The sequence below is a fragment of the Radiomyces spectabilis genome, assembly GCF_025331425.1.
Source record: "Radiomyces spectabilis strain NRRL 2753 chromosome Unknown BYT42scaffold_1, whole genome shotgun sequence".
Classification (NCBI taxonomy): Eukaryota; Fungi; Mucoromycota; class Mucoromycetes; order Mucorales; family Radiomycetaceae; genus Radiomyces; species Radiomyces spectabilis.
In genome coordinates, this window is record NW_026251926.1 from 1,709,454 (window position 1) to 1,730,294 (window position 20,841).

At 45.4% G+C, this 20,841-nt stretch overlaps 6 protein-coding genes across 6 annotated transcripts; all 6 read right to left on the minus strand.

The window, feature by feature from the left end:
- Positions 1-708: 708 nt before the first annotated feature.
- BYT42DRAFT_22588 (uncharacterized protein) lies at positions 709-7,962 on the minus strand. Its single transcript, XM_051562604.1, has 3 exons — positions 1,355-7,962; positions 1,159-1,264; positions 709-1,101 (listed from the first exon to the last, which is right to left on the minus strand). Exons 1-3 carry the CDS (start codon positions 7,758-7,760, stop codon positions 849-851), a joined length of 6,765 nt encoding a protein of 2,254 aa, XP_051428417.1. The 5' UTR covers positions 7,761-7,962; the 3' UTR covers positions 709-848.
- On the minus strand, positions 7,832-9,915 carry BYT42DRAFT_552551 (phosphoribosyltransferase-like protein). The gene is made up of 7 exons (XM_051566393.1): positions 9,411-9,915; positions 9,298-9,341; positions 9,069-9,223; positions 8,688-8,991; positions 8,386-8,538; positions 8,221-8,328; positions 7,832-8,081 (listed from the first exon to the last, which is right to left on the minus strand). The coding sequence occupies exons 1-7, from the start codon at positions 9,550-9,552 to the stop codon at positions 8,037-8,039; spliced, it is 951 nt and encodes a 316-aa protein (XP_051428418.1). The 5' UTR covers positions 9,553-9,915; the 3' UTR covers positions 7,832-8,036.
- Positions 9,916-10,553: 638 nt separating this feature from the next.
- BYT42DRAFT_591444 (P-loop containing nucleoside triphosphate hydrolase protein) lies at positions 10,554-12,678 on the minus strand (the record flags this gene model as incomplete). Its single annotated transcript, XM_051570539.1, has 8 exons — positions 10,554-10,598; positions 10,656-10,879; positions 10,942-11,325; positions 11,387-11,424; positions 11,508-11,578; positions 11,640-12,017; positions 12,088-12,260; positions 12,336-12,678. 8 exons carry the CDS (start codon positions 12,676-12,678, stop codon positions 10,554-10,556), a joined length of 1,656 nt encoding a protein of 551 aa, XP_051428419.1.
- Positions 12,679-13,206: 528 nt separating this feature from the next.
- BYT42DRAFT_591445 (autophagy-related protein 22-like protein) lies at positions 13,207-15,352 on the minus strand (the record flags this gene model as incomplete). Its single annotated transcript, XM_051570540.1, has 6 exons — positions 13,207-13,611; positions 13,675-13,984; positions 14,052-14,292; positions 14,410-14,552; positions 14,657-15,090; positions 15,173-15,352. The coding sequence occupies 6 exons, from the start codon at positions 15,350-15,352 to the stop codon at positions 13,207-13,209; spliced, it is 1,713 nt and encodes a 570-aa protein (XP_051428420.1).
- A 619-nt stretch (positions 15,353-15,971) lies between these two features.
- On the minus strand, positions 15,972-17,885 carry BYT42DRAFT_552561 (uncharacterized protein). The gene is made up of 6 exons (XM_051566394.1): positions 17,459-17,885; positions 17,272-17,333; positions 17,133-17,204; positions 16,933-17,032; positions 16,630-16,841; positions 15,972-16,515 (listed from the first exon to the last, which is right to left on the minus strand). The coding sequence occupies exons 1-6, from the start codon at positions 17,829-17,831 to the stop codon at positions 16,114-16,116; spliced, it is 1,221 nt and encodes a 406-aa protein (XP_051428421.1). The 5' UTR covers positions 17,832-17,885; the 3' UTR covers positions 15,972-16,113.
- A 1-nt stretch (position 17,886) lies between these two features.
- On the minus strand, positions 17,887-20,758 carry BYT42DRAFT_552565 (putative replication factor-A protein 1). The gene is made up of 14 exons (XM_051566395.1): positions 20,570-20,758; positions 20,475-20,509; positions 20,308-20,413; positions 19,935-20,243; positions 19,771-19,873; positions 19,635-19,703; positions 19,470-19,574; positions 19,320-19,407; positions 19,183-19,250; positions 18,892-19,112; positions 18,692-18,830; positions 18,459-18,613; positions 18,185-18,392; positions 17,887-18,121 (listed from the first exon to the last, which is right to left on the minus strand). The coding sequence occupies exons 1-14, from the start codon at positions 20,698-20,700 to the stop codon at positions 18,023-18,025; spliced, it is 1,836 nt and encodes a 611-aa protein (XP_051428422.1). The 5' UTR covers positions 20,701-20,758; the 3' UTR covers positions 17,887-18,022.
- Between the last annotated feature and the right edge of the window lie 83 nt (positions 20,759-20,841).

A 20,841-nucleotide genomic window follows, 5' to 3' on the forward strand; every position in this document is an offset into this window, starting at 1 on the left:
GCTCCATAAGCAAATGTCATTATGCAGGTACAGAAAATCGTGGTAATGTCTTTGTGAACAAAGAACTTCCTAAAGATGCGTACGGGGTGACATCAAAATCAACTATTATAATCCAATGTAGTTGTTGATGATGTTTTATAAGCGGCACATACAGATAATTTCTTTAGGTTATGTAGGTTCTCAGGAACAGAAAGAATCCCATGAAAAAACACATGTAATTAGTCGGTCAGCACAAGCACATTCTATTCTGCAAATAGAATAGTCAACCTCTCCCTCTATTTATTGTTTTTTTTTTTTTTTTATAGTCGCATGTTACGGTGATAGCAGCATCTGAAAATCGGTGGCACAAAAATCTTCTTCGTTACTCAGCCATGTTGTGTTGCCATGGCACAGACTCTGGTGCCAATCGCCGGAATCCTCTTTGCTGAGTGGGAAAAATCAAGGCTTATTTCTATCAGTGTGCAACACTCACAGCGGCGATCTTCGTTATCTTTGCTTGTGTCAATAACGTAAAAATATGTTCTTTTACAGGGACGGTGATGTACTACTGATGGCGTCAAACATTGCATGGAAAATTATTTGCGATCATGATAATGCAGAGAGAGATAGCGAAAGAGAATCATGGGAATGAAACTGCCGATTTTATGCGAGAAAAGCAAAGATTCTCTAGATGATTACACGGAATGATAAATTGTAAATGATATGGACCTGCCATAGTATGAATAGAGATATAGAAAGAATGGTAAAGGAAAAAAAAATGGAATAAATGAAAAAGAACCCTCACTTCAGGAAAAGGAGAGAGAGAGAGAGAGAGAGAGAGAGAGAGAGAGAGAGAGAGCGAGAGAGGATTATTCATGAACGTGACCATCCTCTTCCTCCATTTTTGTTTCCACGACAACGGTTTCCATTTCTTCGTTTTCTACGTCAAAGATGTAATGGTAATTCAGGATCAGATACTTGACAATGTTTTGATGATGCCCGAGATTCGACATGGTAGTAGCAAAGGATGCAGGTCCAGGAGCTGGCTGCAACAGTGTAGGTCCAAACACAATGGCAAGATTGGTCGCATACATATGATTCGTGGCCTCAAAATCAGTGACACTATCACTCGATTGGTCAGCTTGACAGGAAATTTTACACGATTATACTGTAACTTACATGACAAAATGCTCAATCAATCGCTTTAGAAAGGTATAATTCGTGAGTGGGAGCTTTTTCACAATCGTCTTGATGAGGTACACGCGTTCATCATGGTCTTCCGCAGCTAGAATGAACAAAAAACAAAACCATCTTTCAATATGAATCTTCACAGATGGGATGGGCTACTGTAAAACAATCTCAAAACAAAACGTACCCGACGCATTTATCAATTCGTCGTACAGTCCGTGAGTAAGCACCGGTTCAGGTAACTCTCGCAAAAACTGCTTGAAAGCATCGGCGACCACATTGATGTCTGCCCATGCAGGATCGCTCAGATTCACTTTGGCGGAGTTGCGATTGAATTCGCGCTTCAGTTGGGTTACGATGGATCCTGTTCCTGCCACACGGTAAATCCCGACTTCTTCCAGTCCACGCGCTTCAATTTCCTTCATGCATTTCTCGGCAATAATGGGTATATGACCATCACTCATCAGCAATGGCAGGTCCACACCGTACACGGTGGCACGCGCTGATTTGCTTGCCGAGCGAGGCGATGCGGTGGTGGGCAGCTCGGTGTATTGCTGGTTGCCTGCTTCAATATCCAAGGATTCGGCAGCGAGTACGCTTTGACGCTTCGCCGCCCCTTCGCGCGCCGTGTTATTGATGTGCTGCATCCAATCATACATTTCGTCTCGTGAAATACTCTGAAACAGGTACTGTCCGCCTTCCTCTGTGACCACTCGAAACACGAAATCACGTTTCGTGTACGCGCTCGCCACGGACGTCGTAGAATGGATCAGATTAATGACGGTCGATGCTTTGGTGGTTAGGAAAGAGAGCGTCATTGGATCCTGTTCGCCTGGAATCGTAGCCAGGGTCGACCCTGCCATGGAGATGGGCCGGAGTCCGCGAAGGAACGAATTGATCTTGGGAAGCACTTGGTAGTGTTGCTGTTGCAAAGACAAGTGTAAATGCTGATGATGCTTCTGGTTGCGACGTTCCTGTTTCTCCATGTTCCGCGCTTGCTCCACTTGCTTCTTTTGAAGTTTTTGTTGCAAATCACGCCACTCCCGATCGATACGATCGCGTTCCTTGATGTCGCATTTGAGTTTCTCCAGCTGCTCCATTACCAGTTTGCCAAAGACGGTCGATCGACTGCTGTGCGATTTATGGCCTGCACTACGACTCACCAGGCTGCCGGACGATGATCCACTCGTTTTATTCTCTCGGTGGGCGTAGTCCTTCATTTCTTTCCATGTCATTTTGTGTGCATTGGGTGTGACGATGAACGACATGCACGGTTGGCTGGAATCCTGCTGCGACGATGCTTCCTGTAAATCGATCTGGGCATTCATCACCAGCTGCAAGAAATAGAACACGTAGCGTCGCTTGTCAAAGTTCAGCATATCGTCATTGTTACCGTAAGCATTGGGTACCGAAACACATAATTCCAGCATGCGTTCAAAGATCCAACCAAGACTCGGGACAAGCATAAGCGTCGTTTCGTTTTCGTGAACGGACTCCGTTGGTGATACATGTTGCAGCAAGTTCTCCAAGGTATCCAGAGCCGCGTTGTTATGCCGACGAGATACTTCGTTCCAGGCTTTTGAAAACAAACGTACTTCGGGACTCATCAGCGCGCTCGCTACCGCATACTCGATAAAGCCAGGCACACGGCGAGACGCGTGACCCGAAGCTTTCAATTCCGGAAACAACGCCATTCGTTCGGTGGCGGCCTTGCTCATGATGAGCATTTGCAGAAACTTGTCCATTCGTTCCACGCGGGCCTTGAAGCTGATCTGCCGAGCCGTGATTTCGTGAATCACCCAACTTCGGATGATAAAGTGCATGCAGTACAGATATTGAATGGAGCTAGGGAACGCAAGTAACAGGTCATCTACAGAAAATGCTGAAGGGGACACAATCGAGCGACGCGCTCCTTCGATGGCGGTGAAGATATCGGACACAATCACGTCTTCTACAGGAATATGATAGTTGGTTTGCTGCGCTGACGGCGCTTCCGTCACCGGCGATAGCGCCGACGACATGACCGATGTTCGCGACGCTTTTCGTGCCGGTAGCCAAGCATACAAATCGCCCGACTGAACTTCGAACACGTCAAATGTCTGAATCCAATCTTGCAACGTTACGGATCCTGCCAGATCGCGCACCGAACGATCCGCTTCTTCCAACAACGTTTTGGCCGAGCACGCATCCACAAGACTGCCAGCATTCTTGTCCAGCGCCGAATCCACCAGGCAAAATGCCATGGTCTTGCTGTTCACTTGTTGTACCGTGGTGCTGAAGCTTTGCGTGCCAATGGTCAGCCGTCGATACAATTCGTCCACGTTGCGACTGCCCATGATATCGTACTCGATCGCTTTCAAGTCGTAACATGGAGATAGCGCTTTCCGAATGAATTGACCGCGCAAATCGCTCATGCGCTGCTCAATGATTGCAGCGCTTGCCAATGCGCGAGCAATATCGGGATCGTCACCAAGGGTCTCCGATAGCGGTTTTTGCCATTCTTCCAGAGCGGCCTTTGCAGAGTCCAAGAATCGTCTGATATGGCGCAAAACCTCAATTTCGTCAACAAAGTCGTAAAAATGAACTTCCATCCAATAGATTAACAGATTGACCACCCGAAGTTGGACCATGGCCACCGCTTTCCAGTCGTAACGGGACATCATCGATGCTTCTTCGTCAGGGACATCATTGATAAATATGGATTCGAGAGAATTGAGTTTATGCTGTTCCGTACAAAGACACGATGCTTTGGCGTGAATAAATTGATCCCTTAAAAGGTCCAACAATCGTGTGCAGGAGCAAAATACACGGTACGTGGTAAAGAATGCGATAACGTATTCTTCTTCATCCATCGTTAATTGTTGCGGTGCATTCTCACCTTGACTTTCTCGCCACCACGATGGCCATTGCTCTTTCATTGCATCACTGTAACCAGCGACACCATGCACTAGTACTTCCACCAGACGTTCCAGTCGGCCCGACTTCACGGTCACCAGTACTTTGGATTCGGGCGGAATGGCGTTGGAGGCTGGTTCTTCATCTTCCTTCCACGTCGTCACATCGTTGTCACGGTTAAGAGTACCAGATCGCGAACGTACCAAGGAGCTCCCTCTTTCGGTAACGGCTAAAAACCCGCTCGAAGTACTTTGGGACATGGCTTCTTCACTACCTGGAGCGACCAAAAGCGTAGAAGCCTTTAAGATCAATTCGCCTCCGTGAATACGCAGAATCCATTCGCCATGGGGCAGTTCCTTTCTTTGCGCCGCATCAAAAAGCAGCTTATCGTCTTGTGATCCATGCTGTTGGGAAATAAGTGACCCTAGCCACGTTTTACTGTGAATGGAATCCAGGTAACTGCCGTGATGTCGCGAGTCGCTCGTCGATTCCGTATCAGCCGACGGTCCACCGGGCGGGAAGCTGTAAGTACGGCGCCGAAACAACTTGCGATTGCTTGCTCGTGCCGACCGACGTGTACTGTCCTCACCACCGGCCGCAGCATGGCGTGAACTGTGTGAACCAGTCGTACTGGGATACGACTGAGTCACATCGTCGAGAAAAGAGCGAAGAGAACGAATGCTTTGATATGAGTATTTCTTTCCAGGCTGCAGCTTGGACGGAGATGAGACGGCGGCAGCACTGGCACCTTCCAGAGAACCATCGTGCGAAGCTGTATCGTCCGGGAATAATTCATAGCTCTTGATGATTTCTGGGAAAGTGAGAAGCGAAAGAGACGGCGGAGCGACTTCCGATTCGCGTGAATCATACCGAGGATTGCGTTCCACGCTGCCGAAAATGCGAGGTTCACATGCTAGAGAACATTCTTGAAGGTACTTGAAATTATGAGGAACAGAGATAAAATCGGTCACGGAACGATCAAAAAAGGTCTGCAGCGGACCGACCACCTTGAACGGCACACTGTCCACGTCCGACAGCGGACGATGATCTTTTTTCCACTCTTGCAATCCATGTTGAATAATGTCGTAGATGTACCAGTATTTGGAAAAGTTGACGGTGCAAGGATCGAAAGAGCGTCGGATATGGCGGCGCACGCGATCGACGGTTTGACGAATGGTCCCGAAAAATGGCAACGATCGTGTGGTGTAAGAGCGAGGTGGCAAGGATAACTTGTCCATATCAATAATGCTAGCGAATTGCAAAATCATGGTACTTTCCCATCCTTCGACCCAAGCATCCTGCGTAAATAATCCATAATCCGCCAAGATGCGCACCCAATCCCGTACGATCATGACGACCAAGTCGCGATCGACGGTTTTCCATGATTCTTTGAGTCGGACAACGCCAAGCGAACAAATTCCCATGGCGACCGCGCACCAGCCTGTCAAATCACCCAGATCCAACAAGCACATGCCTACACGAATCCAACGCTCCAAAAGCTGCGTTCGCATAAGTTTGCCATTGTATCCCTCGGTCAGTGTATCGTTTTGCTGAGTATCGACAAGAATGTGGTTCCGAATAATGCGGGTTAAAAAGTGGGGAGTGACACTGGTGAATAAAAGAGCATTCTGCATCTTGGGTGATACGTGGGGTCGGGGTAAAAAGGACAGTGGAGACAGCAACGGTTCAATGTGTAGCCGATGTAGCGACAGATGGAACAAGTAAATCTGTTCTGCCAATCGTGCCGGGTCAATGCTGAGAAAGAGAGCGCAGCTAAGTCCTGTGACGAGAACGTTGGAGAGATCCACGGACGTGGGCGAGGTGGATGCCGAGTCAGTAGTAGATACGCCAGGGATGTCTTGAACAATGTGGCTTTCGTCCCATAAAGGTGTAAGATCGGCTGACTGCTCGTGCATTTTGCCATTCTCAGCTACGGTTCTGAGCACGATTTGTTTGACCGCTTTTCCTCTGTCACGAAGGTCGCTCGTCAGTTCATCGCGCGTGAAAAGTGTATCGAGGATCGAGATCATGCCGGAAGCGACTTCCCCCACCACATCTTGAGAAAACCGTTCACACCACACCCTAAAGATATCGAGGACGCGGAAGAACAAAGCCTCTGTGCCAATGACTTTGTCTTGCAACGTCCAAGTCAGATGATCTTTGAACAATTCCAGGATTCTTCCCGCTGCCATAAACACAGAATACGTTAATAGAAACGCATTCAGATAGTCATCCGAAGGTCCTTGCGTTTGGAATAGCAATTCATGCACGAGAGCTTCTACGGTGCCACCTTGCACTTTACGTTGGGTCGAATCGGTTTCGGATGTCACCAAATTGGGATGGATGTTGGTGCCTTTGTAAGATTCATTGTATAAAATGGCGGGAATATCTTCCATTTCCGCCATTGAGCCTGTCGTGGTATTTCCAAGGCATGACTGCGCCTCATACACAGCCGCGAGAAATGACATGCCTACTTCGCGCGATTTGCATGAATACACCGTCCGCACCGCCGGTCGAGATCGAAAGGAGAGGGTGAACGCATAAGCATCGGTGGTAAAACTGGGAGGTGCCAAACGCATGTCGGATTGAAAAAAATGGCTGGATAAGCTGTCGGTTTGGGATCGTGGCGTGGTCGGAGCTGATAACAGTTCATCGGTCGATTCTTCCAGTCTGATGGAAATCAGTGGCAGACGGAACTCAATTCTCCAAGTATCTTTTCCCTGTGGTTTTTTACAGATGACGAGTTTTTCCGCAAGGAGAATGAGGAGCACATGTTGCCTTGAGAACGGATCAATTTCAGTAAAAGTAGCCGAACACAGAGGGATGTGAATGGGAGATGAAAATAACTGTGCCTGAGCTTCTTCATCAAAATCTTCTGCATTCAGGAACGTTTCCTTGGGTGATGGTAGGGATGTCAACATGGGTGGTACATGTTTCTGTGAGGCGAGGCTGGTATTGGATAACGACAGTGACAGGGAATGGTCTCTGGGCAACGGGAATAAAGTTTTAAACGGTGATTCGGCGGGGACTTTATACAGGTACAGCTTATGGCCACGCAGCGCTACCCGATACAATTTCCAACCTCGATGAAGCTTGGAAGGTTTATGAAAGGGTCGAAAATCGGTCTTCTTGTAAAGGTAGCCTTCTTTAACAATGATCAAACTGGCCCGGTTTTTATTTTTAGCCGTGGAATCCCCTCCGCTTCTGGCGAGTGGTTGAACTGCAGAATGATCATGGTGAAGTCCATGACCTTCCAGGGCCATGAACGATGCCGGTCGTGCATTGCTGGCACCTGAGCGTGAGAATTCCGGGTGGTGGAAAGCACTGCGATCATCATACGATTTTGACAGCGATTTGTCCACGACGGGTTCATCTGTACGGTCGGACGACGAACGGCCTGTATTGTCTACTGACCACAGTGATTTCTGTGGCATGGAGTAATTAGACGATGTGGAGGCACATGGACTTGTCGACAGTGGAGTCTGGTTATCCGCATCCGATAATAATGTGACCGGAGGTTGTAATGGAACGTTGGTGCGCACTTCATGATGGCTCGTGCCACTACCGCTGCTGGCAAAGAACCGATTCTTTAGAAATGTAAAGGTACTGCTACGTTGAGCAATTTCCTCCTGTGAACGTCCACTATTGGGGCTAGTCGCACCACTGCCATTGCTTGGCTTGGATTTCCTCGACTTCATTGACAAAGAAACAGGATATAAAAAAAAAACAGAACGGGGAGAAATTTTAAGACACGCCTTTTCGAAATGTAATTTTTTTTTCTCTTGTCGTCTTTTTTTTTTCGCTTGGTTTTTTTTTCTGTGTGTTTAGAAGAAAAAAAAAAGACCCTCCTTGTATTGAATATTTTTCACTCTTTTCTATTTTATTCTAGATTAGGAGAAGCAGTAGTTGCTTAATATGGGAGAGAGGAGACAAAAAGAAAGAATTCGCTGGTTGGGATTTTTTTTTTCAACTTTCTAATCCGCATGGTTGAACAGATAGCTCACACTTTCACCATTGTGCTACAATGAAACAAGGACCGTCAGCAACTTTATACCAACCAAATTGACGCTCAGGCAATCCGCTGGTATCTCCGCTCAGCTTCGATGGAAGCCTCCTGGAGAAGCAGAATGCACAGTACGCAAATAAACAAGGACTTACCGTTCTTCGAATCGCTTCTGAAAAGGTATTGGAAATATCAATCACTTCTAATTTGGTGCATTGATTCATTTTTTCCTTGGGAAGTGGGAACGTGTTTGTCACCACCAACTACTAACGGCATGAATTTTTGTGTTGCCGTCGCTCATTCCCTTTTGGATGCCCTACCTTGTAAACACTGTCACAAGCTTCGATTTTTTTAATCGAATCGCCGCTGAGTACACCATGGGTGGCAATGATGTAAACCTTGTCTGCACCGCATTTTTTCACCAAATGCTCTGCAGCATCAAGGAACGTGCCACATCCATCGATTATATCGTCCTGTTGTCATCGTATACACAAAAAAATAGTCAGTGACTCCGCTGGGATTCCGATAACTTGCCGTTGCACTTGTCTCTCCCCTCCCCCTCCCCCTCCCCCTCCCTCATTTTTTCTGGTCACCCTAGATTATCACTTTCTCCTGAACTTACCGTCAAAAACACCACTTTACCCTTGACGTCACCGACAAGTGTGATGGTACTTTCTTCACCTTCCGTATTGGCGACCACCGACACAGCAGCGTTGACAACGTCACCATTAGATCCTGTCTCACTGATAGACGAGATCGAGGCCATCAATTCTTCGGTTTCGACTTCGCGGACCGTCGACACACCATCAGCATTGGCTTTGGGCATACCACTGTAGGGGCGATTGGCGCCATGAGGACCAGAGCGGGATCGATCTTTATGAATCAATGCAAAATCCAATCGAAGGGCGTCGGCCAAGGACGTCACTCTACCATGTCATCCAAAAAGTCAGTTCAAGCCCTGGAAGCATGCAAAAAAGTAAAGCAAGATTCTCTCTGATTTTACCTTTTGGCGCCACCTGCATTTTTGCTTACAACCACGCCATTTTCCCAGTTGGGCACGGTTTGAGTGATCCATTTGGCAATGACAGGTTCTGCATATAAATTATCAACCGGTCTTTGGAAGAAACCCTGCATTTGAGAAGCGTGCAAATCCATTGTCTAGAAAAAATATACCATTCCATCAATATAGGCCCATCACAGAAAGAAAAGATAAAACAGTGTCGTAGACTTACAATGATGTGATCTACACCTGCAACTGCAAGCATATTGGCCACCACTATGATCATTTGCACCCGAAGTTAGTATTTCTAGATTTCCTCTCCAAGGAATGCCTATACAAACTCACATTTGGCAGTAATACAGGTTCGACCTTTGCGCTTGCTTTGCTTGCAGTAAGGGAAGTAGGGTAAAACAGCAGTAATTCTCTTGGCCGAACCCATGCGAGCTGCTTGAATCATGATACACATCTCGATGATGTTATCGTTCATTTCGTTGGAACCAGACTGGATAATGAAAACGTCTTCATTACGTACAGAAACTCCTAAATAACAGTAATAAGAATGCCAATAGATAAATACCAAGGGTGTAATAAGAGAAGCTCAAGTAACTGCATTACCGATCTCAACGCTTGTTTCTTTATTGCTAAACTTTTTCAAGGTTGTATCGGCCGGCTTGGTGCCAAGACGCTTGCATACAAGTTTAGCAAACTCCGGGTGAGAAGAACCCGAGAGGATTTTAGTGTTGCGCATAGACAATGTGGCGAGTGGGCACTGCTTTCCGAGCAGGTGGGGTGGGAGGGTGGAAATGTGCAAGGCTGCTTTTTTCTTATTTTAAAGTTTTTTTTTTTTTTTCGAAAGCAGCGGTGGCGGAGTTGATGACCCACGTGACTGGCCTGCGAAAATCGGCGAGAATTTGTGGGAATTTCCGACATTTTGACAGCAACACGATGGATATCGACGGGTTTTCAAAAAATACGCATTAATCAAAATCGCTTATAGCCTTGAGTCTTTGTGTGGACAGTATCCATAATTAGGATCATTTCATATAATACGAAGACAGTACTGATTCTACAGTTCTTCATTCATCAGTTGGTTATGCAGTCTATAATAAGCCGATCGATTCGCCAGAAGTTGTTCATGCGTGCCTATCATCCAAAATTTTCAACCAGTGAGTCCTCTGCAAAAAGCAGTATTAGCAAATAAAAAATCGCTTTACCCTGTTCGATGATATTGCCAGGTACTCGGCCCATGACAACGATTAAATCTATAGAAAAAAATGAAATAATTCAATATAAAGTACCTCGTAAACACACAAAAAATAAATGGATAGCTTACCGGCAGCTCGAATGGTAGACAGACGATGAGCGATGATCAAGACCGTTCGTCTTTTCATGAGTACATCAAGCGCTTCTTGTACCATCTTCTCGGAATGAGCTATTCATTGATCACAAAAATCAATAAAATAACACTTTGCAGAGACTATGATGCATTTACTTACTGTCCAAAGCCGATGTGGCTTCATCAAGAATAAGGATCTGAGAACCAACATTGTTAGTATGTGTCCACTTATTTTTTTCTGTAGGAAACACTACCTTTGGATCTTTCAGAATAGCGCGAGCAATGGCAATACGTTGCTTTTGACCTCCAGACAGAGATGCTCCACGTTCGCCCACAATGGTGTTATATCCATCAGGGAACCCTTGAATGAATACCTCGGCATTCGCTTTGCGAGCCGCTTCACGAACTTCTTCCATGGTAGCTTCCGGACGTCCATATCGAATGTTTTCCAGAATCGTCGTTGCAAACAATACAGGTTCTGTAGCCGAGATTCAGTTTATCCATGCATAAAAATAATACTCACTTTTCCTTTAACTTTACCCTGATTGATAAAACCAATATGATTTCTGAGCCAGGACGGATCTAGTGTGCCAAGGTTTTGGCCGTCAAGGTAGATATGACCATCGGTAGGTTCATAGAATCGTTCCAAAAGCGAAGCAATCGTCGATTTGCCCGAACCAGACGGGCCACAAAGGGCGACAGTGGTGCCGGCAGGTATGGTAAGATTAAATCCGTTCAATACTTGCTGATCTGACCGTGACGGATAAGCAAATTCCACATTTTCAAATTTGACGTCGCCAGAAACAAAATGGATCAACTCTCCGCCGTGAAGAGGCACTTGAGGATGAAGATGAATGAACTCAAAGACACGAGCGGCTGAGGCCGCGGCTTTGATGGTTTGTCCAAAAAGGACACCCAACGATACTAACGCACATTCAATAAGTCCTGTCTGCTTTCGGATAAAGCCATCCTGCTATCCACATACCCAAAGATTGTTGTGCAGTTTGCGTGGACAAAAGATAGCTGTGTTCGTCAAAAAGAAAAAGGTGCCAACAAAAATGAATTGATCCGCCGTTTCGTTTTGGTATGACAATTATACAACTTACGTCATTAGATCTCCATGAGTCATTTCATTGCGGGCAACAAGTGATCCTCCACGATAGAGAATAGTCAATACCTATAACACGATCAATGTACTCTCAGCATCAGGGAACGAAAGGATCAAGTTGAAAAATTACCATTAATCCAATGGAAATATTCGTCAAGCCTTGGAAGACACCAATATGCATTCCCATGTGTTTGTTGGCATTGGCGACTTTTCCGCAGGCGTTGCCATAATATTCCATTTCGCGTTCTTCAGCAGCAAATGCGCGCACAGTGCGCATGTTGGAGAGCACTTCACCGGCAATCCCACTCGCTTGACCATCTAATCCTTTGCTGTATTTGCTTAATCGTCGAAGATAAGCGCCATAAATATTCAGTAGCACATAAAGAACGGGCATGGTAGCCAGCATGGTCAGCGTCAACGGGGCCGAAATTCTGAACAAGTGAACTGCTGATCCCACTGTTTGCGTCACAGCCTTTAGTCCTTGGGTAACCAGTTGTTTAAACGTACTCTGAAAGAGAAAACAAAAACAACTCGATAAGCTAGCTCCACCAGCTCCACATAAATGGTCCATGATGTACCTTGAATTCTGCAACATCAGAGGTAAGTCTACCGACCAACTCGCCACTGCGATGGGTATCAAAGAAGGACATATCCTGTTGCACAATAGCAGAAAACAATCGAGTTCGCAAACGCTTGGCTACGTTCTCACCAAACATGGATACCAGCGATATATGCAAAAATGTGAAGACGCCTATGTGCCAACAAAAAGCTCGATGAATCAACCATCCCAATACTCGTACACGACAGAGTAAGATAGGTGACTAACCTTGGGCAGAAAGGAGAGTAAAAAGTTTCAAGGCAGGTCCGTTCAAATCTTCCAAGGACAATGATTCTACGCCCTTGGCGGCGGCTTGTATCACAGTAATAAGCTCTCCAGTAATAACGGGTGTTTGCAAGTGGGCTACGGCTGCACATACGGCCGTGAGCACAATAAAGCATAAAAGCACGAAATCAGGTTTGACAAGTTCCCAAATATTTTTCAGTAATGACGGTCTAGGTCGTTTGGATTCAATGGCTGCGACAACATGTTCTTTCGTTACTGCTTTCTGCTTGGCAGCGAACGAAGGTGGAGCCACGGCTTCGCAGTAAACAGGTCGTAAAGTCCACATGGAAGGCTCAGTTGCAATGCGAATGCCGACAGCCACAGTAAGCACGCGGCTCGCAGTAGTACTCGTTGCCTGGAACACTCGACGAAGTGTAGGCGATTGTAGGGCAGAATGTTTGGTGTGCCATGGCGAGCTAGGTATTGTGTGGAATGCGTAACGTTGACTAGGGCAAAAGAAACGATGCAAAGACGAAAGCCGTAGACTGGCGGTCGTCTATATGACGCTTGAGTACACAAAGCAGAGAAAAGCAGGGAAACCGCAAATGACTTACTTTTAGACGACCTGGACATCGAAACAGGATGCTGGCCACAAGGGGTGGCATGCTTAATTACGTTTAATTCACACTGTTCTTTGAGAATGTCAAACTGAAATTTCTTTCAGAATTTCCCCAATTTTCAAGTCACTTGCAAAAATTTCTCAACCATCATATGCTTTTTAGTCAGTGGCATTGAGTAATAGTACTTACAAAATTTAATAATAAACGTATAACGCAAAAAGGAAAAATACTACAATGGGTTACATACAATTAATTTAAGAGAAGCTCGCTACTTTTTCCATGGAGTTCTCAGAAGGGATTCTTTCGGTCTCGGGTTGCTGTGCTTGCGCTTCTTCTTGCTCTTGGATGGCGGCTTGGTAGGCGACCAACTCCAATTTCGCTTTATCCACGTCGATGAAGATCACAATGACAATAGCGATAATAAACAACCCAAGCACGAATGGCCAGCCTTTCCAAAGGTTGTTTGTATGTTCGGTAATGGCACCAATCACCACCGGTCCGATCCATGAAGAAGCCTTATTCACGACACCGAACAATCCAAAGAATAGGTTTTCTTTGCCCTTGGGGATCAACTCAGCCAACATGGTTTGCTGCCAGGCCCAGATGGGAGCTGTAAAGAGACCAGACCATACATAAAAGACCCATAATTCCCAAGTGGTCTACAAGGCAAAACATCATGTTACATTTCACACTGCGTTCAGCTTCCACAAAATCCGACGTACCTTGATTCCGAAATTATCCAGTCCAATGCCGAAGCAACCCCAAATCGGGATAATGGCAGATAACGTGACGATGATCAAAAGGTTAACCTTGGTTCGTACGCCAAACCGTTTAGAGATCCAAAGGAAGAATAGACAACCAATGATGGAAGTGATAGCTGAAGCCAAATTGAGAATCGTCAGTTGTCTTGCCGAAAAGCTGGTGATTTCTGCCTGCACAATGGCGATCATCTGGTTGGTAGTGGAGACGGCGTCGGAGAACATAAAATACGAGAAGATGTACATGAACAAATACCGCAACTTTTTCGCCTCCCTAGTTTGTTCCACGATTAGACATCCCTATTTGGGTTCCACAGGCTGAGTTACAATTTCACGCTTACTTGAGCGCCAGGAAAATGGATTTCCATCCAATGGTGAAATGATTGGACCCTTCAGGGAGATTAGGTCCGCGACGACCCACGGGACGGAACACGAAATAAGGTAACGCGTTTAACACCCAGTACGCACCGCATACCACGGTGGAAATAAAGTTGTACAATGGCACATTGCCCAAGACGTGATCGACACCGGGAGGAAAGTCATAGTTTGACCAAGGTGTGTATGAGACGCCGGATAGAATGCCTTTTCAAACCAAAATAGAAACAAAATAAATAAATGAACCGAAATGGTGAAAAAGAACGTTAATCACAAGGTCCATCTTATGTTGTCTTGTGACTTTGCTAAAAAAGATATCCTCACCTGTCATCACGAGAAAACCAACATTGGAGAACACGGTGGACACAGCCGAAACTTGATTTCGCCATTTTTCAGAGACGGTGAGAATTTCATCGCGTGTTAATGTAGGATCGGCTCGTGCTTTGCGAACCACAGGAAGGTTATCACTGTTATATAAAAAACAAGCATCGATAAGCATTCGTGACCATCAGATGCTTTTTTTCTTTGTTGTTCATAATCCTTTGTGTAGCTGAGAAAACGTCCGTGTTACCTTAGTTGAGGAAAAGCAGCACCATAAAACACCAGGGAAGTACCGTAAGCGATCAAAGCAATGATCATAATACCCATCATAGCATTCCAATGTGAGCCGTCGTCATTGACAAACGCAACTGGCACGATCTGTGCAGCACAACCAATAACGGTAGCGAACAATAAGATATACCAGTTCCATCTTCCATAATCGGCCAAACTGCCAAATGTAGTGAATAAAAAGAACTGTAACGAAAAAGCAATGGCTTGAACGTAGAGCATCATGGATGATACAGGGATCCCTCCTTGTTTTCCCATCCATGCAACGTTGCAAGGCTTCATTGCGTCATTAACGTCGCAACCGCGAACGTTGGGCGTTTCTGGATTGAAACCGCCGCGATAAGCAAGGTACTGCAAGATATTGGGCATGTAGCTAAACATAGTATAACCGTTATCCTACAAAAACCAAAAAAAAGAAAAACTGTCGTTAACATATCAGGGGAATCCAGCCTTATTTTTGATAGAAAAGATCACCTACACCATTATAGTATAAATAATAGCCCCACAGCTCCTTTTTGGTGGCGGGTGGTTGCTTCAGTACAGCTTGAGCTTGCTCTGATGAAGGATCAATATCAGCGTCGCTAGAAACAAAGGGATCGGCGAAAAAGCTGTCCTTGAGTGAAATGTTCTGAGGAAGCGATTCTTCTTTCTCTGACATTGAAACTCGAATAAGCAGAAAAAGGAATAAAAAACAGGAGACAAACGGATCAAGTGATTAAAAGGAAAAAAGAAACCCTGAAAAAAGAAAAGCGCAGCCACATGGGCTATTTATGCTTGTCCTCGTCACCCTCATCTATCCTACCCAGCCACTCATCTTACCCTCCAAAAAAAAAAGGAAGGCTGTGGGAAGACACCCTCCAAAACATCAATCCGCGGGGCAACAGTTTCCCAAAAAGGCAAAAAAGGATATTTGTTAAAATTGCGGGTTAAACTTAGATCCACTTCCCGCCGGGATGAAAGGAAAAAAAGAAGCATCCATTGCTACATGCCACTAAAGTCGGCTAGCACAGACAACACTTGCAAAGGAACCATCGACACATTCTATCTAGGTACTTTGTTCCTCTGTCACCTCTTCATGATTTTGAACAATTTTCCGCATCATGTATATCTGAGAGAACCCTTGTGGCGATTACATAAAATCGTAGGGTCCGCGTTCCCACAGAAGCGGACTCTGTACCCCACGACTGTGGAGTAACATGAACGATTGTACAACCCTGAGCTGGCTGACGGATCCCCGCTTTCTTTGGGGGAAAATGTGAATTACACGTCCCGCGGTTTTCTTTTTCAGTCATGATGATGGTTTTATATTTGAGGCAAATGAAGAAGATTACACAAAAAGAAAAAACATGAGCTACAACGTTTAGTTACTCAATGTAGATGCAAGATGAAATTGTCAATCAAAAAGGAAAGTTTAGGTAATCACGGCTTGGTATCGTCGGGTGGCACTTCGCTCCATGATTGGTGTGATCCGTGTGTGCTGTCTGAACTAGTATGTTCACCATGTTCATCACTCACGGTCACGGGCCCACTGGAAGTCCCAGTCTCTTCCCAAGTTTCCTCGTGCTTGTATATGCTAGATGCAGGACTTTGATGATGATTTGTTATTGAGGGTATTACCAACTGAACGGCGGAGACTCCATCGTCTGAAGGTTCTTTTGCGCAACTGGTGACATTGAATTCATAGTCTTCGGGATCACCAAAAGAGAGGGCGGGTGTTTGAGGTTCAATGAGGGAAACAGGTGGTAATACAGTAAAAATCTGAGCTGATTCGTCCGTTGTGGTTGAGTAAGCGCAGAACGGGTCGGGGTGTTGCTGCATCATCTATGACCGTGAATCGGCAAGTACGACGTGAGAAATGGCGGGGAAAACGGGCGGTGGTTAAGAGAACAATATACCGAGAATCCGGGGTGACCATCATGTGAAGCACCGACTTACCTGCTCCAAGATTGGATCCGCCAACCCTTTGTTAGAGATCCGCTCAAAAATATCTACTTGCGCTCGAACAACCACCGCCACTTTGCCCAAAATGAGATGATGATTTCGTCGCTCGAGATCAACCATATGTTTATGATAATTCGATTTAATTCGATCTAATTCGTCGACTTGGCATGTGAGTTCTTGAAGCGCCTTGCGAAATTGCCGGATATCTAGGTGTCACCAGCGTAAATATCACAACAAAAAAGACATCCGACTTTTTTTTTTCTTTTTTTTTTTTTTTTTTGTTCAATCTCCAATTACCCCGCTTTCCTTTACGACCGTTTTTTAGATTGTTGGCTTCCGTCTGACGAATTTTGTGGCTCATTGTTTTCAATGCGTCGTCATAGTTTGCTTGACTTTGCTGTTGAATACGAGCGTCAATATGAGTATAATGCCGTCCGTAGATGATCGAACCCGACCTTGAATCGATCTTTGGCTGTTTTCTTTTCTGAATTACTAACCTGAACAGTACTTCGATGATGGTCAAGATTCTCCAGTAATGGCGCTTCAAATGATTTGTAAAACATATCACTCTAAAACATTGATCGTCCATTCGTTATTCAGCTGCAATCTCAATGAATCCAGAGAACAATCGCCTACCAGAATCTGTTGGTGATTGGAGATCAGAAATTGCAAGCCAGCTGCTGCCTGAAGTCCTTGTCCTGCATTGACCACAAGCCAATAAATGAAGCTGTTCAATATACTTGTTGCATTGTCCATTGTATCACGCTGTCAACCCTGGCGCCGAGCTCGTCCACTCTCAACAAATAACCCGCACGATCCTTACCAGCTTCTGACGCGGTCTTACTTCGAGCCATTTTTTCAAGTGCAAAGCCGAATCCTGCAGCTGCACTTGAGAGCTTGACCATTTGCTCCCTGTATACTTTGGCGGCAGATAACAAATCTTCGTAAGCGTCAATGGAGGATGACAGATCCTGTTTGGACAGGTACACAGTATCATCAGGGGCCAGTGGCGCCGAATGGATGGATGTGTTGTCGTCCAACAGATCGTGCGTACTGGGAGAATATCGATAACTGGAAGAGGACATCACAGACATGGCGCGGCGTCCAAAGTAAGGCTCAGAATGCGATGATGGGTCGGTAGCGTAATAACTGTTAGGTGGCAATAAAGTAGCGTATTGTGGCAACTGATAAGACATAATGAAACTTATTCAACGACGACAAAACAAAGAGTGACTTTGCAACAATGTGTGTGCGGAAGACGAAATAAAAAAGCAGGAAAAAAATAAAGAGCATTTTCTCAACGAAAAAATAAAAATGAAAATGGCGAGTATTGAATGTATTTACGCTAAACGGATCTTCATAGACGAAGTAGAAATCTTTGAAAGTTTTATAGCAATTTATCGATAGCTTCCACCAGCTGATGACCTTCGGCCTGGAAATCGATGGGGGTCGCTTCGATGATCGTGTGTTTCGTGCGAGCAGTATCCTAAATCATTTCTGAATTAGCGCCAACCAATCATCATCACTGATCCACTTGATTTTGTCCTACATTAAATGTTTCCAACTTGGCTCTGATCTTCATAATGTAGGTTTGGAAGAGAGGCTTGTTCAAGATCTGTCGATATTCATCAAGGTTCTCGTCCTTTAGTTTTTGCAGCTCGTTGGCATCCATGCCGATCAAAGCAGTAGCAATTTCATCAAACGTGCTCATGTAGGTCTGCGCCGTCGTATCCGCTACCGATACCGAAAGAATGTATCTATGACAAGGATTTTTTGGCATAAGCCAGCCCAATTTCAAGTTGATTGAGTTTTTGGTGCTTTACCTGTAATGGGGTTCTGCGAGTGACTTTTGGCACTTTTCACATCGCCACGATGCGCCTTCTTGAACTAGTTTCTTCTTACATTCAGGACATGCGGGATAGGCCACGTTTTCGGATCGAATGTACACAACAGTGCCCTTGATGGTGAAATAATCAGGCTAAGCGGAAATAAAGTTATCCACACAGTTTAGTTGGGTGTCTGTATCAAGATCATTCGGATCAACTTTATCACTTACACGGTCGCCCATGCCCAATTGATCGTCTTTGACTTGCTGCAAAGTGGTTCGGGCATTGCTACCCTGGCCTGGACCGGCGGCACCCACCATGCCTCCTTGGAAACTGGAGTAGTTGGAGTTTTCTCCATACATACCATACCTGTTAGCTCGTGGGTTAGTGCCTATCTATTTGACTCAAACATGCAATCCGCTGTATCTACCATTGTCGTAGCTTTTGAGTTTCGGGCAATGCAGGGTTGACCTTTAACACGCCGGCGCTCGAGAGAGATAAGGAGCGACCACCGAAATCGCTAACACGAACTCCTTTACAAGCAATGATAGGATTGCCCTCGGAATTGAAGTTGTCAGCCACCTTGTCCCACAGCGTCAATTTGATCTGTTTCTGAGTGTCATCTACAATAACCAATTCCCTCTTCTTCGTCTAATAATACACATATACAAGTCAGCAACCACTGCAGGGGAGTGGAAATCTTTACTGGTAATGAGCCTACCGGTCGACCAGTGGATTTCGCTACAATTTCGTTGATACCGTTGTCCTCCTTTACAACACCGATGACATCTGTATACCAAAACATAATCAATATCCGTCCTTCTAGAGGTAACCGTTTTTTGACAGGATGTAACCTACCAATAGTAGCACTCTTTTCATGGTTGGCAATATCAGCGATTTTCACAAATTCAAAGTTCATCTGTGGGACGCTGCCTTCATCGGAACACTGTGTGATGAAAAATGATTAGCCGATCCATTTCCTCCCTTGGGAACCAACGGTTGAATTACCAATTCAAGTTCGGTACCATTGTCGAAAGAAAGTTCATATTCATTGTTCAGTGTAGAGAATTGCTTTCTAGCCATGGTAACACGGGCTTTGGAGATGTAATAGACCTGAAACCACCCCATCATGAGTCAATCTGCACTTTTCTTCTAGCGCAACACCTGACTTACTTTGCCCTCTTGTAAAATATGATATAAGCGATCCACTTGATCGTTGAAAGCAGTCGCTTTGATTTCACCCTAAGCAGAAAAAATTGTGAGGATCGAGCTTGACTTTTTTACATCCAGTTGTGCGCTTTGAATATACCGAATTATCGAGGAGGTTGACACTGAAGAGTCTGCCTTCAGAACGAGGGTTGGCCCATGTCTTGATCTCCGATTTTTGAGTAACTCTAGCTTTGATGGTCCATCTGCGAATATGGTAAGCTGAACCGAACTAACACTGGAAACAGAGACAAAATAATGTCTTACTTGTTCTGATAAGGATTCAGTGCTTTAATTGGGAACAGGGAAGTTTCAAGCTGCATGTTCACACGGCCTGACATGGGTGCGTAGCCACCTGGGTTCTGTGGTTGGGGTGCCGCAGTATTGGATTGCATGAACAAAGACTGCTGCGGTTGGGCTTGTGCTTGAGCCTGAGGTTGTGCTTGAGGCGAAGGTGTAGCTGTGGCCGGACTTTGTGCGCTGGCATTGGCCAAGTGGGATTCAAGGGTTTGGGGATTACCAATCTTTTGTTGCTGGTTCTTGTCGACGACATCCAGATCGAGGATGATGAGGATCCTAATGGCGGCAACGTTGAGTTGAGCACGACAAACGCAAGTTATGATATATTTCCTATGCCTACTTTCTGTTTTGAAGTTCATTGCAGACGAATTGCTTGAGTCTCACAATAGCATAACGAGTCAGATCGCCTTTTTCGACCATGGGAGTGTGCTGCGACGCCAACATGGCTAATATGAATCAACCATGTTAACCTTCAGAAAAACGCGGCGAAGAAAGAAACAGACTTACCTTGCATGAAATTGACACCGTCCGAAATAATGATTCTATGATTTACGAGTTACGTTGGCATGTCGGGAATGCGCAGTCCATTATGAATAGGATACCTGTAGCGTGTGCCTTGAGGGGCAGGCACTGCCTTGATGTTAATCACTTGAAGCAAAGGGTTGCTATACACGGGATTGGACGTATCGTTATCATAGAGCGCCTTGACAGCACCTTGCGAGATTTGAGCCATGGTTCGTTATTTTCAGGAAAAAAGGGAAACAACCACGACGCGTGAAGAAAATGGCGGCACTTTTAGATAAACCAAGACCGCGACCTATTTTTTTTGACGCGTCCGATCAGAGTCCGCTGATGACGTGTGGTACTTCAACTC

What these genes read in the sequence shown, in the direction of transcription:
- BYT42DRAFT_552561 (XM_051566394.1), bottom strand. Translation starts at nt 17,831, where the DNA reads ATGTCTTATCAGTTGCCACAATACGCTACTTTATTGCCACCTAACAGT. An exon ending in TAAGACCGCGTCAGAAGCTG is followed by an intron (nt 17,334 to 17,458) that starts GTAAGGATCGTG and finishes TGGTCAATGCAG; the next exon opens with GACAAGGACTTCAGGCAGCA. An exon ending in CCAATCACCAACAGATTCTG is followed by an intron (nt 17,205 to 17,271) that starts GTAGGCGATTGT and finishes TCAATGTTTTAG; the next exon opens with AGTGATATGTTTTACAAATC.
- BYT42DRAFT_22588 (XM_051562604.1), bottom strand. Translation starts at nt 7,760, where the DNA reads ATGAAGTCGAGGAAATCCAAGCCAAGCAATGGCAGTGGTGCGACTAGC. An exon ending in CGAATTGATAAATGCGTCGG is followed by an intron (nt 1,265 to 1,354) that starts GTACGTTTTGTT and finishes TGTTCATTCTAG; the next exon opens with CTGCGGAAGACCATGATGAA. An exon ending in TTGATTGAGCATTTTGTCAT is followed by an intron (nt 1,102 to 1,158) that starts GTAAGTTACAGT and finishes ATCGAGTGATAG; the next exon opens with TGTCACTGATTTTGAGGCCA.
- BYT42DRAFT_552565 (XM_051566395.1), bottom strand. Translation starts at nt 20,700, where the DNA reads ATGGCTCAAATCTCGCAAGGTGCTGTCAAGGCGCTCTATGATAACGAT. An exon ending in CGAAATCCACTGGTCGACCG is followed by an intron (nt 19,113 to 19,182) that starts GTAGGCTCATTA and finishes GTGTATTATTAG; the next exon opens with ACGAAGAAGAGGGAATTGGT. An exon ending in CCAAGTTGGAAACATTTAAT is followed by an intron (nt 18,122 to 18,184) that starts GTAGGACAAAAT and finishes GAAATGATTTAG; the next exon opens with GATACTGCTCGCACGAAACA.
- BYT42DRAFT_552551 (XM_051566393.1), bottom strand. Translation starts at nt 9,552, where the DNA reads ATGAACGATAACATCATCGAGATGTGTATCATGATTCAAGCAGCTCGC. An exon ending in CTTGTGACAGTGTTTACAAG is followed by an intron (nt 8,329 to 8,385) that starts GTAGGGCATCCA and finishes TGCCGTTAGTAG; the next exon opens with TTGGTGGTGACAAACACGTT. An exon ending in CAGAAGCGATTCGAAGAACG is followed by an intron (nt 8,082 to 8,220) that starts GTAAGTCCTTGT and finishes GTTTCATTGTAG; the next exon opens with CACAATGGTGAAAGTGTGAG.